At 52.1% G+C, this 14,341-nt stretch overlaps 1 protein-coding gene across 2 annotated transcripts in view; it reads right to left on the reverse strand.

Annotated features, from left to right (window-relative positions):
• Nucleotides 1-1,103: 1,103 nt before the first annotated feature.
• The window catches only part of ASTN1 (astrotactin 1), a 55,945-nt gene continuing 42,707 nt past the window's right edge, over nt 1,104-14,341 (reverse strand). Inside the window, exons 17-23 of one of the 2 annotated variants that reach the window (XM_086462381.1) lie at nt 11,256-11,524; nt 10,870-11,003; nt 10,044-10,195; nt 9,576-9,711; nt 9,347-9,447; nt 8,530-8,713; nt 1,104-1,200 (exon numbers count right to left, since the gene is read on the reverse strand). In XM_086462381.1, coding sequence (XP_086318507.1) covers nt 1,104-1,200; nt 8,530-8,713; nt 9,347-9,447; nt 9,576-9,711; nt 10,044-10,195; nt 10,870-11,003; nt 11,256-11,524 — 1,073 coding nt within the window. Of the gene's footprint in view, nt 1,201-3,363; nt 3,599-8,529; nt 8,714-9,346; nt 9,448-9,575; nt 9,712-10,043; nt 10,196-10,869; nt 11,004-11,255; nt 11,525-14,341 lie in introns of those variants that run through there. The other variant, XM_086462380.1, reaches the window with a different exon arrangement.

Below are 14,341 nucleotides of genomic sequence, written 5' to 3' on the forward strand. Positions count from 1 at the left end.
TTTTGTGTTTCTTGCCACATGGCTATCTCACCCTAAAGCACCCTACTTTCAATCTACAGTAGCAAAATGTCACATTAGAGTTTTAATAGAACATCAAGAAACATGAATTGTAGCCATCTTTGTAAAGAAAAGGACCAAACCATCTTTATATGTTAAATAACTTCACAACAAGTAAAACGTAGTAATGCTATTACAGGGGTATGGGTGCAGCAAAGAAAAGATAACGACTCAGAGGTTCATCTCAAGTGACTGATAGCTCATTAATTCAGAAATAAAACAGAAGAGAGGGCAGAGGAGAGAGGGAGGTTGCAGAAATGGATGGAAAACAGTGTCTTCTCCAGTTTTCGTGTGGTTGGCAGCATGGGAGGAACTAGGAGTCCAAAAGAGAAAATATTGTGCAGACCCAACAGTAGGACCCTACGGCAGTCATGGACAGTGTCAGCTCTGCAGGTAAGGGCACACCCCAGGGCTTGCCTACAGGTATTTTGGGTGAGCAAGCCCCATACAACACATCCCACCAAGGCCAGATCTGTAGCCATGGTGCAACTCCCTGCTCCAGTCTGGGCCACCACGTCAGGCTGCTGGCATTTGTCTGAGATGGACGTATGTGTTAGTTGAGGAATTTTGACCAGAAAATCAAAGTTTGGGCAAAAATCTGACTTGCGAAGCCAGAGCGAGGAAACCAAGAAGGAAGCCTTCACAAAGCCAGGCTCATCATGAAAATGGCCCTGCACACATGCCATGCCAGCAGGACCTGCTGGTACAGTAAGTACAGCAACGCCACAGAGGTCAGCCAGGTGCAGCATAGCCCCACCAGCAGTCTGCATGGTCCATCATGGGATGGGGATGCTGAGTCCTGTCCAACTGTGCAAGGGTGCTGTCGAAGGACCTTGGACGGGAGGCTTTCCCCTCACCCTCCGGGGTCGTCCATCTCCCAGCCGATGGGGAAGCAGGGGCTGAGGGAGCAGAGTCCGGCCCAGGCGGCTGATGGTGCTGCGGGGTTTTGGTTGACCATGCAAAGGCTCTGAAATGTAAGCACAGCAGCAGAACAGAAACATCTGCAGAGCCCCGGTGCAAATCTTGGGTCTGGACAAAAAAGTAACCTAGGCAAGTGTGAACGCAGGGGGAGTCCAGGGTTTTCCTGGCAGCATCACGTCAAGTGGCTGGCAGGCTTCACCACTCCCACCCCTGCTGCTGTACCTAGTAAGCAATAAAAGAGAGGAGTCTGCTACCCAAAGGAAAACAGTCTGCATTTCATATAAAGGCCACGTAAGCGGTATTACTTGGCGAGCAACTAATTTGTGTCTGGGCCAGAGCAGCCTTCGTTCAAGCATCCCTCTGAGGCATTGAGCGGAGGTGCCCTCTGCCCATCCCTGCACGGCTGCCCAGCTGGAAGTTAAAAGTTGTCTCAGCATGCTCTGGGAGAAGGAAAAGGATAACCCAAAGTGTCTTGGCCAAGACTGCCAGTGGCTGAAAGGAAAAGGAGCAGTGGCTCGGTACAGATCACCTGCCCACATATACCTGTGTATAGAGATGGCACCAGTCTTGCTCTGAGCCCTGAGCCCTCAGCAGCATCAGGTCCATCAAAATATAAGGAGAAACGTGTGAGAAAAAGCCAAAATGACCCAGTAGACTTCCTTCTTGCAAAGAGCAGGTGCCTGATGACCCCTGCTAGACACATTCGTTACAGAAACAACACAGGGATGCCCAGGTAATACTGACTGCTGGTGGCTGTTCCCAGCAGCTCCCCAGTCCAGGCCAGCTACCCCTGGAAGAGAGGTCTGCCTGCAAGAAGGGAAGAGCAAACAACTATGTGGTCCTGCAGAAAGATACTGAACTGCTGTTGAGCAAATACTGTATTGCAGCACTGCCGGCTGTGACTGGCTGTGGACCACAGCTGCCTCCCTCTCAGCACCACACAAATATTCAAGCCGTGTCCTTGGCAGGTAGGAGGAGGAATGAGGCAGAAAATCATAAGAGACAGGCTGAAGATTGCTCCTGCCAAGACTGAAAAAATGAAAAGGAAATTTCTCTCTGAAAAGGCATTGTAAAAGTCCCACTGTAGAGCTCCTGCCTTGTCCAGATCAAAGGTGCTCAGCTGGCAAGTCCAGAGATGCCTCCTCTGCAAACCAGGCTAGAAGCTGAAGCTAAAAGGAAGCTGTTTGCTGCCTCCAACACCATCAGTGGCAACAGGATTTTGGAGAACAGTTTGCTCTGAATCAAGCCCAGTGTCCCAGGACAACCCCAGTTCTCTGGTTTAAAAAAAAAAGTCACTGGTGAGAGCCGCAGATGTGAGCCTGAACATGGGCAAGCAACACCCCCAGAAGTCTGCCCGCCGTGCCATGTCACTGAGCCCTCTCTGGGACCAGGACCATCCTACGCTGCTGCGTAAGTGTGTGCTACACCCCACTCCCCCTGCCATGCGGAGCCTGGCTGGTGCAGAAGGCAGCCTTGTCACTCTGTCTGGGAGCTGCTGTCTTGGCTGGGGCTCTCCTGAGCAGTAGTTTGACATTGCTTTAAAGTCTTTACTATGGTAGGTAAAATAAAAAACAATGGAAGGGATTTTTAAATTTAGTTTCTAGAAATGTGGTCCCACAAGAAGAAAGCTCATAATGTCCAGCTGGACCTGAGGCCAAGCTGCCGTTGCTCTGGAGGACTCTGCATCTTGGAGCATCAACGACCATGACAGAAGAACCTGAAGAGGTGGGCTCATCAATGCCCCTCTCTCCTCGCCCCAGGTGGTGACACCACGCCAGCCCTGCCCTGCAATGACACCACTGCTCAGCCAGGTCTCATCCAGATCTCATGCCTTACAATTGCAAAAAAAAAAAAAAAAAAAAAAAATCCCAATCCTCTTGGCCATCCAGCAGCTATTTTGCTCAGTCACAACCATTAGCATCTCAACCTGACCTGCGTGCCCTGCCTCCATTTTTCCCAACTCTGCATCCCCTACTCTCCTGTTCTGGCTGTGTCACTATGTTTCTCTTGTGATCAGTGTCCCCCAGCTTTGGGGATGGTCCTCACAGCCAGGGCAGGGATGGGGCAGGAGGAGAGGGCTGTGGCTTCCCAACCTGCCCTCTCTGTCAATGCTGAGGAACCTCTTGGTAAAATGAATAAAAGAAAACCAAGAAAACTGGGTCCCACAAGACTTCTAACTAGAAAGACTTTTGGCCAAGTCAAAGAAAAAACTAATACTGAGTCAGTCCTGCACAGAGCAGCTGGTTTTGCTCCCCAGTTCGAATTTTCGCCTCCAGAAACATCAGAGACACACACCCCCCACCCCCCCCCCCCCCATGGGTCTGTGTATAAAACCCTCACAAATGCCTGTGGGAAGGCCAGCATGAGAGCAGGCACCCGCAACCCTCAGTAGTCCTTGTCACCATAGTCATTGTAAAGGACACTCAGCGTCTGCTCCTCGCATGTCTTCTTGAGGTCCCGGCTGAGCTCTGACCAGTCAAGCCCATAGGGTTTGATCTCGCTGTAGCGACAGGCAAGGTACTTGAGGGATGAACGCTGGAGGCTGATCTTGGGCTCTTGCAGGAGGCCGTTGCACCAGCTGCTGAGGTCCCCCAGCTGTGAGAGGATGAGGCCAGCCTTCCTGCAGTGAGGGCAGGCAAGAGGAGATGTCGAGGAGAGACAGACAACAAGGGGGCGGTGAGGGTGATGAACACACCACAGGGGGATGGCGGGAAGGGCAGGAGGAGCATATGAGGAGAGAAAAGCAAAGATGGTTAAGGACACCACGGGAGGTCCTGGAGGGAGAAGAGATAATACAAGAGCTGGGCAGCATGGAAAGCAGCTGAGCAGAACCCAACGCTGCCAGGACAAGTGGGGTTGGGGGCAGCCACCAGCCCCGTGGCAGCACCGCAAGCCTAAATGCACATGTGAACAGTCCCTACCTGGGTCTGAGATGCCCATGCCACCATGGTGGTGCTGGACCTGCTGCACTTGTCTTGGGACTCACGTTACACTTCCCTGCCCTGTCCCCGCTTCTTCTTCCACCCCATATCATCCCCACAACAAGGCCAGGTGTGCTGAGGGTTTAGTGAGGGGATAGTCACAGGAGTAGCTGTGAATCCCCCAACACCCCTTGGGATGGACATCATCAACAACTCAAATGGCATCACCAGTCACTGCTGCAGCTACTGGACCCCAAATATAACAGGATGGGAAAGTGGGAGCAAACAGCACTGCAGGCAGTGGGGAGAAATGCTAAAAGGTGTCAGGCATGACGTGTGTGGCCAGCCCATGGCAGTGTCACCACATGTGTCCTCTCCATGAAATCCATGTGTTGCATGCTTGGGAACTGTGCTGGTCACTCATAGCTTGGTGTAGGACACCTCCAGTGACACATCAGGAAGGGCAGGGAAAAAGCAGTCATGCCAGGAGTGTCATTCCCTTGCCATCACATGGCTGAGGGGGACTTGGTAGAGAAGAAAAGAGTATTGGGAGCCAGCATGCCAGGACACCACTGAGCATGAAGGAGATTTAGGAAAAAAAATCCACTGAAAACATCATGCCTGGCTTGTGGGGGTTTGTATGGAAGGCTGAACGTGAGATAAAAATTATGATCCTCATAAGATGCAATATCACAACATATAAGTACAATGAATGACATTCCTGGTATACAACTTGTAATGTTTAGTGACAGTTTAGGACGTGTCCCACAGGACAGCACGCAAACTAGAAGGAATATACTGATGCATATACTGTGGCGGAGGACCCCAGTTCTTTGCACGTGTGTTTTGCATCTTCCAATTGCAGAGAGCAAAACAAGGAAAGGAGGTCACGGCAATAGCACTTTGTAAAGAGACACAACACGGCCAAGGAAGCCAGGAGAGAATGTCAGGGGACAGAGGGAGAGAAGGTCCAGGAGGAATCCATCTTGAGCAGAAGACGGACACACAGCACCCCCAGGGCAACACAGCCTCGGTGTGGGCTTGTATCTAGTAGCCAGAAAGTGCTAAATTACCAGCTCCTATGTTGGATGAGATATTGGAAAAGTGCAGCGGATCCTGGCCAAATATGACCTAAATTGTATTGCCTTCTTTTCACGTTTTTCCTCTTGAAATTGTGCTTCTAATGCTTTTATCAAGAAAAACAATTTGTTCAGATAAAACACATTATGTTCATTTTAAACTTGCCTAGCACTTTGGGTGATCTCCAGGGAAACTGGCAAATGTGGAGGTAATGGATTCAAATTAAATGTCTTGAAGGTGAGTATCACAATTGCCTGGAAACCCAGACAAAAGTTTAAGTGTCTCAAGAGCTGAGATAAGTTTCCTAGCCAGCTTCAAGGTCAGTTGGTGGGTTAGTATAGACAGGGGAGAGAAGATACATCTCCTTGGTAACTTTAACTCAGCATCTTTCAAAACAGAGCAGGCAGCAGAGGCACAAATCGTGATGCTATGTTAAAAAAAGCATCTTTGTCACATTCTTACTTGGATAAGCAGGGGCTGTGTCCGGAGTACATGGCTGTGTTGTGGCTGGTTTGACAGCTCAAGGGTACATATACCAACCATGGAGGAATATCCACAGTCCCTCCACATCTTCCTCCAGGCCAGGGAGAGCTGTTTGGAGAGGAAACCCTCAAGATGTCCATCACAGAGGTGGCTGCAGTTCCAAGGGCCAGTCTGGAGCCACTGAGAGGCTGTCGAGCTCTGTAGCCCTGTGACACATGCAGGCCCAGGGCTCACATCCACAGCACAGCAGAGAGGTGAAGGTGCTTAGCATGGTGCTGACTCTGGAGACAGCCACCCAAGGTGGCCAGGTCTTCGGGCCTTAAGAAGGTAGCTGTCTTCTCACATGTCTTGGTCCCCACATCTAGAGACCTAGGCAAGGTGCTGTGACTGCCTCTCTTCCTCCAGCATTACAGGTACCCTAACAGGAACGTTGAATATGATCCCACAGGTCTTGGCTCAAAGCCCATAGACACCACCAGACTTCACCAGGCTTTGCATCAAATCCTACTTTCACTTATTATTGCTTGAAAATTACTTGCCTTTCCACCCATTTCTTCTCCTTGTGCAAAGCCCAGGGCTCTCTGCAGCCCTTCTCAGACTGGGAGGGACCGACTCGCTTTCATAACCTCGGACAAGTTATCTGTACACACCCTTGCTTCCTTCAGTCCAGCAGCCAGCATCGCCAAGAAGGGAACTGAGCATACACCAAGTGAGCAGAGCCAGAAAGTGGCATGGCTGCATGGAGGAGGAGGGACATGGTAGAATCAGTCGTGTGGGTCCACATCCAGGACTTCAAAGGAGCACCAGCAACAGTCAAACAAACACCCTGTCTGCTGGCTAAATAATGTCATCTGCAAGTGATTTGTCCTGTCACTACCAGTCTGGATGCTTCGCCCTCGCAGATGATCAAACAGGTCTGCTTTCCAAGATTTTCATCACCAGAACCCACTGCAGCTGCCTAAATATCTCTTTCCAAGTAGCGCGAGCTGCAAACACTTCATCAGCAACTTGCGTCATCTCATCCTAAGTGCTCCAGCATTTCCAGAGGCTGGAATTAAACCTCTGGATCATAGATTCACAGAGCAAACAGTAACATTTGGGCAATTCAGTGGCATTTCTGGCTGCTCCATGCCAATGCACCTCTGCCTCGTGGGGCTTGGGGAGGTAGCTTCCACCTCATGTTCTGTCTGGTCCTTGGTCTCCTCACTGAGGCAGCAAGCAGCGACAGCAACGCTCAGCCTTGGTGATTGCAGTGGCTGTGTGATGACTCCAGTCTGTCATGTAAGAAATTTTATATAGTCCTCATGCAAACCATCACAACAGATGTCAGATGGTCTGTGCAAAACAGGTCTGGATTTCACATCTGGAAATGGAGACAGAGCAGCATCACCACAGCTGGGCTCGAGACAAAGGTGATACGCAAGTCCAAGCCTGCTGATCCCACTTGGTGTCATGGGAATGAAGCAACCCTGGGCAGAGGTGCTGGTGGGAGCTTCAGCCTTAACAAGACTCCATGTGCTGGGATGTCACCACTGAGACCTCACATTTCTTACAACATAAATGGGAAAAGGGGAAAGAGGAGAGACCCCAGCTTTGCCCCAGGGAGCGGAGGATCTCTTAGGAGTTTCCCACCAAAGCTGAACTAGGAGACATACCTAAGCCACTAAGTGCAAGGCAGCCACCAGCTATTTGGTGAGTCTTTCTGACCATCTAGCAGAAGTTTGGGGGACAGAGAAGGCACACAGAGGATCTCCAGTCCTCTTCTAGAAATCCACAAGTGACCACCTGAAGAAGCAGGGCTGGAAGACAGCTAGTGGTGAGACAAGCAAGAGAAGGTGTGGGGCAGGAGGTAAGGTGGAGGCCATGCATTTCATAGATAGGAGCTGTTGTTGACATACATTTGAAGTAATCATGGTTCCCAGACGGGCTCAAGGCCCCAGTTCTTTGGAGGCCAGATGCTATGAAACACCACTGCAGCCCACACAATCTCCCAGCCCAGCTTGCTAAACTGACTGGAAACATCCACGTTACTGGGAAACCATGCAGACAAAAGCAGACGTCAAAGGACATGGGGAGAAGGGAATGTCTGGCTGCTTTCACACGCACCCCATCCCCAGGCAGCTGGAGGCACTGCAGTGACCTCTAGGATCCTGGGGAGAGGACATGGTGCTCACTCAGGCTTGAAGGGACTGTTTCAACCAGGAAGAGCTCAGGGCAACCTCCTCCAAAACATGCCGTGGCAGCTCAGCTCTGCCTGGGCACCAAAACCACTCGTGGCCCTGAGATCACCCTACATGACCACAGACATGGATGAAACAGGAGGGAACGCGTGCAGTTCAGACCCAAGGTCAATCCACTGACTGCTTTGGACCACAAGTGACAGTGAGTTCAACACACAGAGATGCATTCAACTCAAGCCAAAGACCAGGAAAAGGAGGAAAGCCAAGTCTGACCTTGTCATGGCCGAGCACATGTGTGTGTGTTTGCATGCACTTCATCTAGCAGCTTCCACAATGAAGCTCTTCTGTGTCACCTTCTCCAGCAGGCTTGAAAGTACAACCACCTTCCTTGCACCTTCTTCCCTCCATCAATGCCTGCAACCTTTCTCTAGCAACACGCTCCAAACACACTCCCTCCCCTTCTCACCTGCAACAACCTCTATTCCTCAAAAGTGCATTATTTTTCCAAGACCTTCTGCCTTTTTTCCTGTGGCAGCAGCCACTGAGGGAAAAAGAGAACCCCATCCCCTTCCCACCATAGCATGAATAGACTAGGCAAAACTCCAGAAATGGTATAATGCTGGTGGGATGGACAAGTACGATGGATTGACAATGGTCTACCACCTTCCACCTTGTCCTATGTTTGTGGTCCTTCAAGGGAGATGACTGGACCTCAAACATATGCACAGCATCCAGCAAAACAAGAACCCCACTGTGAGACTCTAAGCTCTATCATCAAATTCATAAGATTTGCCAGAGGGCCACCTTCCTGTTGACCAGCATCTACAAGGGATAAGCCTGTTGGTGGGCAAGCCTGTCTGCCAAGCCAATCCAGCTCCCAAACCTACCTGGGCCCCAGTTCATCTTCACAGCGCCAGGTGAACTCCCCAAAGCTCTCATAGTGCTGGTTGTAGTGGTAAAGGACCCGGTGTAGGCTGGGGGAACCCAGGTCCAGCAGAGTGTTGTAGGCTGTTTGCTGCTCCTTGCCACTGGTGTAGCCGTTGAAGAGGTTGTAGATCTTGTCTGCTATTTCTGGGCAAAAGAACAGGGGATATTCAGTGAGGTGCAAGAAAAGGCATGAAGAAAGCCCACCAGGCTAAAGCTTAGCTCTAGGAAAACCAAGACCAGAGCCAAGATTTGTCCCCTGAGTTATGATTTATGTCATATCAAGACAAGGTCCCAATGGAGGAGCAACAGAGTAGATGGCATTCTCCAGCCTCAGTCCAGGTTAGGTTCCCATAGTTTGGTCCAATTAGGAAAATAAACGGGTAGTGTCATCACATACTGTTAGTGAAACACCATTTATTTACAAGAAGCTACACAATTGGGGTTTCTTAAGCATAGCTGCTACCAACACTACCAGTTGCTTTCTGGGCAGGGCAGGCAGGTCTTCTTGCCTGTTTTGGTATGTCCTGAATGCCTGCCCCTCCACCCATCCTCGCACCACTCCACCAGCACAAAGACCTCTGAGTCTGTTTGTGGAGAGGATGTCTGCCTCCTGCCACCTTCCACACCAGCCCTCAACACCACATGGCAGAACCTGGGCCACCATGGGTGAATAAGATGTTACAGCCAGGACACGAGACATGTGTGGGGACATGTTGGAAGGGGGAAACTCCCTGTTCCTGGTCCCACATCACTGTCCAGCAGCTCCCTCCATCTCACCTTGAGCTTTCACATCATCTACCACAGGGCAGGGCGTCTTGACTGTCACATCACTGGACCTAGAGCGTCTTCCTGTGTTATCGACTCCCCAGAGTGTGAACCTGGATGAGAAGGAATAAGGTGAAGCTCTGGACTCCTAAGACCTATGGAAAGACAGCCAGCATCAGACAGGAGCACTACGGTCAGGGCAATGGCGCTCCCACAGCATAGCATAGAGGGGGTGACTCACATGTAGGTAGTGTCGGGCTCCAGGCAGCGAACGATGAGGGAGATGGTAGAGGAGAGCCTGTCAGGCACTTGGGCTGGCATGGCGCAGGGTGACTTGGCACCGGAGATGATGTCGTCCACGAAGCTCAGCACTGTCTCTAAGGAGAGAGGGGAGGATGCGTCACGGGTGACAATGTAGGTGTCCCCAGGGCTGTGGAGAGCAGCTGAGGTCTGTGCCACACTGCCTTATGCCAAAGGGGACCAAGGCTCGTGCATGAGGTTGGTGCAGAGATGGCCCCATTGCTTTTCCAGAATCATCACCATGGCGTGGAGCTGCCACTTCTGCAGCATGGTGGGCAGGAGAGGGGCTGCTTTCACTTCCACAGGATAGTGGATATGTTGCAGCATCCCCTTGCAAAGAGAGAGACAGAGGCTTTCCAACATCTCCATCCCATCTTCCCCAGAGAGAACCAGTGGAGTCCCCACTCACCTGTCTCCACCTTGGAGTGGTCCATTCTGTCGGTGACTTTCTCTTGACGGAGGAGGTAGTCGATGATCTGCACCCCGATGGGGGGCTCCGAGTGCCCCCACTCCAGCACCACCAGTGTGCTGCTGGGCTCATGAATCGTGGAGAGCCGCAGGCTGGGGGACAATGCCAGCTGGTCAGCATCTCGGGAGGGCAAGGTCTGCCAGCTGTCCTCACCACCCACCTGTGCTCACCCTCACCCATGTCTATCACTGCTTTGCTGCTCCTCTGTGCCTTAAAAAGGCAGCAAAACCACCAGGCTGAGGCACGCGGTAAGATGCTGAAGACAACTTCTCTAGCACCATGACTGGTGCAAACGGCAGCATGAGTGTGTTTGCTAGTGGGCCTCACTCTGCTGTGCAGACCATGAACAATTGCACCAGAAATGAGTTGGGTTTCTGTAAGGTAGTATAGGGGGGTTTTTTGCATTACTCTTTCACAGCAAAAGGGCTTCAAAGCCATCAATCCATAGGAGAGAGCAACCTCAGGAGAGAAGTGACTCCCCCTTTCCTACCCTGGCTCTGAGCATGCTGGTCCAAAAGGCTCCTTCCCTGAGGATGCTCTGCCAGGATGGATCCAAAAACAGCTCCCCAGTCCTCAGCTGAATTTAGAAAAGACACTGCATGTCTGCACCCTCTGCCTGATTTCCAGGTCCCCCACCCACTTGCAAACCTGTCCCATACAGCCCCCCCCAGCCCCACCACCTCCTGCAACCACACTGTTGGCCATCGCTGCCTCCTCTGAGACCCATCACACTAAGAGGCCAGGCTGGGCACGTGTGGAGACCTACATGGGGTGCGGGAGAGGTGCGCAGGTGGGCAGCCCGTCAGCCCCGAAGGCACTCGAGTCACAGCGGCACCAGTCCTCGATGACATCCCCGCTGCCTGAGCACCACAATGAGCTCATGGTGGCCTCCTGCAAAAGCTGGGAGAGAGGAGTAGGGGATGAGCACCAGGCAGGTGAGCTCCGATCCTGCTACCACTCAAGTCAGTGCTCATCCATCCCCTGGTGGGTTCAGCACAGTCCGTCCACCCTGGAGAGCAGGGCTGGCTAATGGACAAGGGCTGCCACAACTTGACATGACGCTACTAGGGCAAAGTGCTTGCAAAGACCACCCCAATGCTGTCTTGTCACCTCCCATGCCCACCCCACCACCCTCAGCCAGTGGCTCCTCACCCGCTGGGTCTGGTTGTTGGTGACCAGCTCGTAGATGGGAGCTGCTTTGGTGACCTCCAGCAGGATGGGCTCGGCCGGCACGTCAGGACTGGAGGCGATGTGGCAGAGCGGGCAGGAGGAGGGGCAGCGCCCACGGCTCCGGCACTCCATTCGTACACCGGCTGCCATGCGCTTGGTGCCTGACTCGGAGAGGCTGGCAATATACTCGGGGAAGGTGAGCACCTTGGGGTCCCGCTCACGCTCCTCCGACTCATCCGAGGGGGAGTTGCCTGGGGAACGGGAAAAGAGGGGCACCAGGGTGGGGTCTGAGCCATTGATAAGGTGATGCGAGGGACATAGAGCCCTGCCTTCCACCCAGAAGAGAGGCAGTGCTACCCAGAGATCTCCCTGTATCCTTAATAGCTCCCCGTTTGCTCTGTAGAGATGAAATGCTCACTGGTCTCTAGAGGAGTCAGGACTGAAAAGTCCACCCTGGCCTCTACCGTTGCAGGTCCTTTTGTCTCCTTGTGCCTCAGTTTCCCCAGCCCCAGTCCTTTGCCTGGCACTGGGACAGACCACCCTTGCAGCAGGTCCCCACAAGAGGGAGCCTTCTTCATGTGTCTGGAGACTCATGAAAGCTCTACTTGGGCATCTTCACCCCATGCGGATGCCCTGCCAAAACTCCCTACCAAACCACTATGCTGAAAAAGCCCTCCTGGCCCAACAGTTGATTTTTTTGCTCGACTCCCTTGGTTCCCAAGGACCCCCATCAAAGCTGAAGTGACAGTACATGTTGGAGACCAGAGAGGATGACTGCCAGACCAGGCTGCACAGCAACGATGCTGACTTGGTGCCCCCCTGACAAAAAGTCTGCAGCCAGCAGCACCTAAGAGTTCAGAATGAGCAGGGAAGGCTTTCTAGTGCCTCACGAGGCCCAGAAAGCTCCCCAAATGGCTACAAAGGCACCAAGCCCCTCTCCAGCCCCTCCACCCCTCCTGCACTCGATCCCCATACAGGGGAAGGAAGATGAGGAGCAGTTCCCTTTCAGGAGCTGGCTCAAGCTCAGCTCCTCCAGTCTCTTTGCACTGTCATGGGGCATGATGGAGGCAGGCAAAGTTGCAGCTGGGGAAGGAAATAGGTTGTCCCTCCCTAAGGGCTTAGCTTACAAAGCACCATCAGGAAGCAAAAGAAAATGGTGAGATGGAGGCAGATAAATTTGTCGGGAACACAGACCCGCAGCCAGACTAATGAGGCTGAAGGCTTGTTAAACCTCTGCCCCATGCACACAACAGAATATCTGCAGGTCCTACCCTGCCAACCCTCAGGCAACCCTGCAACCCAACAGGCGCAGAAAAAAGATTTGCAGCAGGAAAGCATTGCCATAGTCTATACTTTTCCCAGTTCTGCACAAAAATGCCTGATGCTGGGTGCCACCGAGTTCCAGCTGCATGAGGCAGGGAGCCAGACCCTGTGCTTGGTGGGCTTTTCTTCAGCACTCCCATAGCAGGAAATATTTTAACACAAGGGGAAAAGTCCTGGCACAGCAATCAAGAAGGTAGGATTTGCCCATCACTACTGTGCCTCCTAGTATTACCCTGCTGCTGCAAGACTTGCCATGCAAGGGAATAGAGCTTTCCACCTGAAAGCCCTACCAAAGGATGTTCTGGCTCTGCACCAAAGAAAGAGGGGCCCAGAGGGACCATTGATGACGGTCAAGACAGGCTGGTGGGGTCAGAGGAAGGTGAAGGATGCCCAGGCAAATCCTCACTCCTGGGGCAAAATCAGAGCATTGCTGGTGGTGGCTTGGTATGGGCTGGCTGATGCAGAGAGCTGCCAGAGAGCCCTTCCACAGCTCAATAGGAAGATCTTCCTATTGTAAGGGTTTGCTGAGAAGTGGGCCAGTGCTACCCTATCCTCGAGAATCCTGCAAAGAAAACAAAGCTCTTAAACAAAACCCGGGATACAAGAGCATTGCTCCACTCCCCCAGCAAGTGGGAAATGGATCATTTAGGGCTGGCTGTGAATTGCAGCTTAGCAGGCACCAAGGGAAAGCAGAGGAGCCAGGGAATGATTTGTCTCTTGCAATTTCTCAATCAATATCCAGCTCCTGACGTTTGCAAACAAAAGCAAAGGAGGGAAAGTGGCAGGTGCCAGAGTGAAACCGAAATGTGATATTGTGGGTGGAAAGAGACTGCCAGACCTGAAAAGCCTCCAAGCAGGAAAATCAAAGAGGAGGAAATTGCAGAAGAAAAGAAAGTACTTGCAATCAAAAGATGCTACATCTGGAGAGAGCCCACAGCAAAACAGCTATGGGTCTGTACTCTCGCAGGTGGGCTTGGGAAGAAGTCCAGGCTCCAGGAGGTCTGAGCCTGCAGGATCCAGACTCAGGCTTAGGAAGAAGCCTTTCCCACATGAGAGCCCTGGAGAGAAAACAAATGTCTCCATGGCCAGGGCACAGCAAGAGCAGCACCTTAGGCTGCTGCCAATACTGAGAATTACAAAGCTTCATGATGGAACCAATGTGGTGGTCACGGAACCTGTGAGCTCCAAGCTCATGTTGCCTGCATCCAGGAGCTCCTGGGCAGGGGGGAGGAAACTACGGTCACCTAAAAAGCAACAGCTCCGCTCAGCGTTCCCTGTGTCCAGGCTTGGGAGCTGGCTCTTGCTTACTGCCCAAGCCTGGGTGGTGCAACCCAACATCGCTAGCACAAGCAGCAAAATGCCTGCAGACAGCTTTGCAAAGGCCAGCACAAGAGATGCTGTGGTGACAGACGGCAGCAGGCAGGCATTAGGCTGCCTCTGCTTTTGGAAAGTTCACATCCAAACCAGCTTCCCTGCAAAACCCCTTCCACCAGGGATCTGTCACACCTCACTGCAGAGAGGGCACTGGAGGGGATGCAGCAGTGCCGAATGCTCTGTGCACCATGGTGAACCTCCCAGTTCATAACTGGTTTCCAGACATTAAAAGCACAGCACTGATAGCCCAGGAGAAGAAAACACATTAGAGGGAGAAAAGTCTGGCCGCAGGATGCAAGTGGAAGAGAGCAGATATGGTGGAGACAAAAGGAAGGAAGGAACAGGATTAAAGACAAATAACAGTTAAGTCC

The sequence above is a fragment of the Leptosomus discolor genome, chromosome 3, assembly GCF_034619465.1.
Source record: "Leptosomus discolor isolate bLepDis1 chromosome 3, bLepDis1.hap2, whole genome shotgun sequence".
Taxonomy (NCBI): domain Eukaryota; kingdom Metazoa; phylum Chordata; class Aves; order Leptosomiformes; family Leptosomidae; genus Leptosomus; species Leptosomus discolor.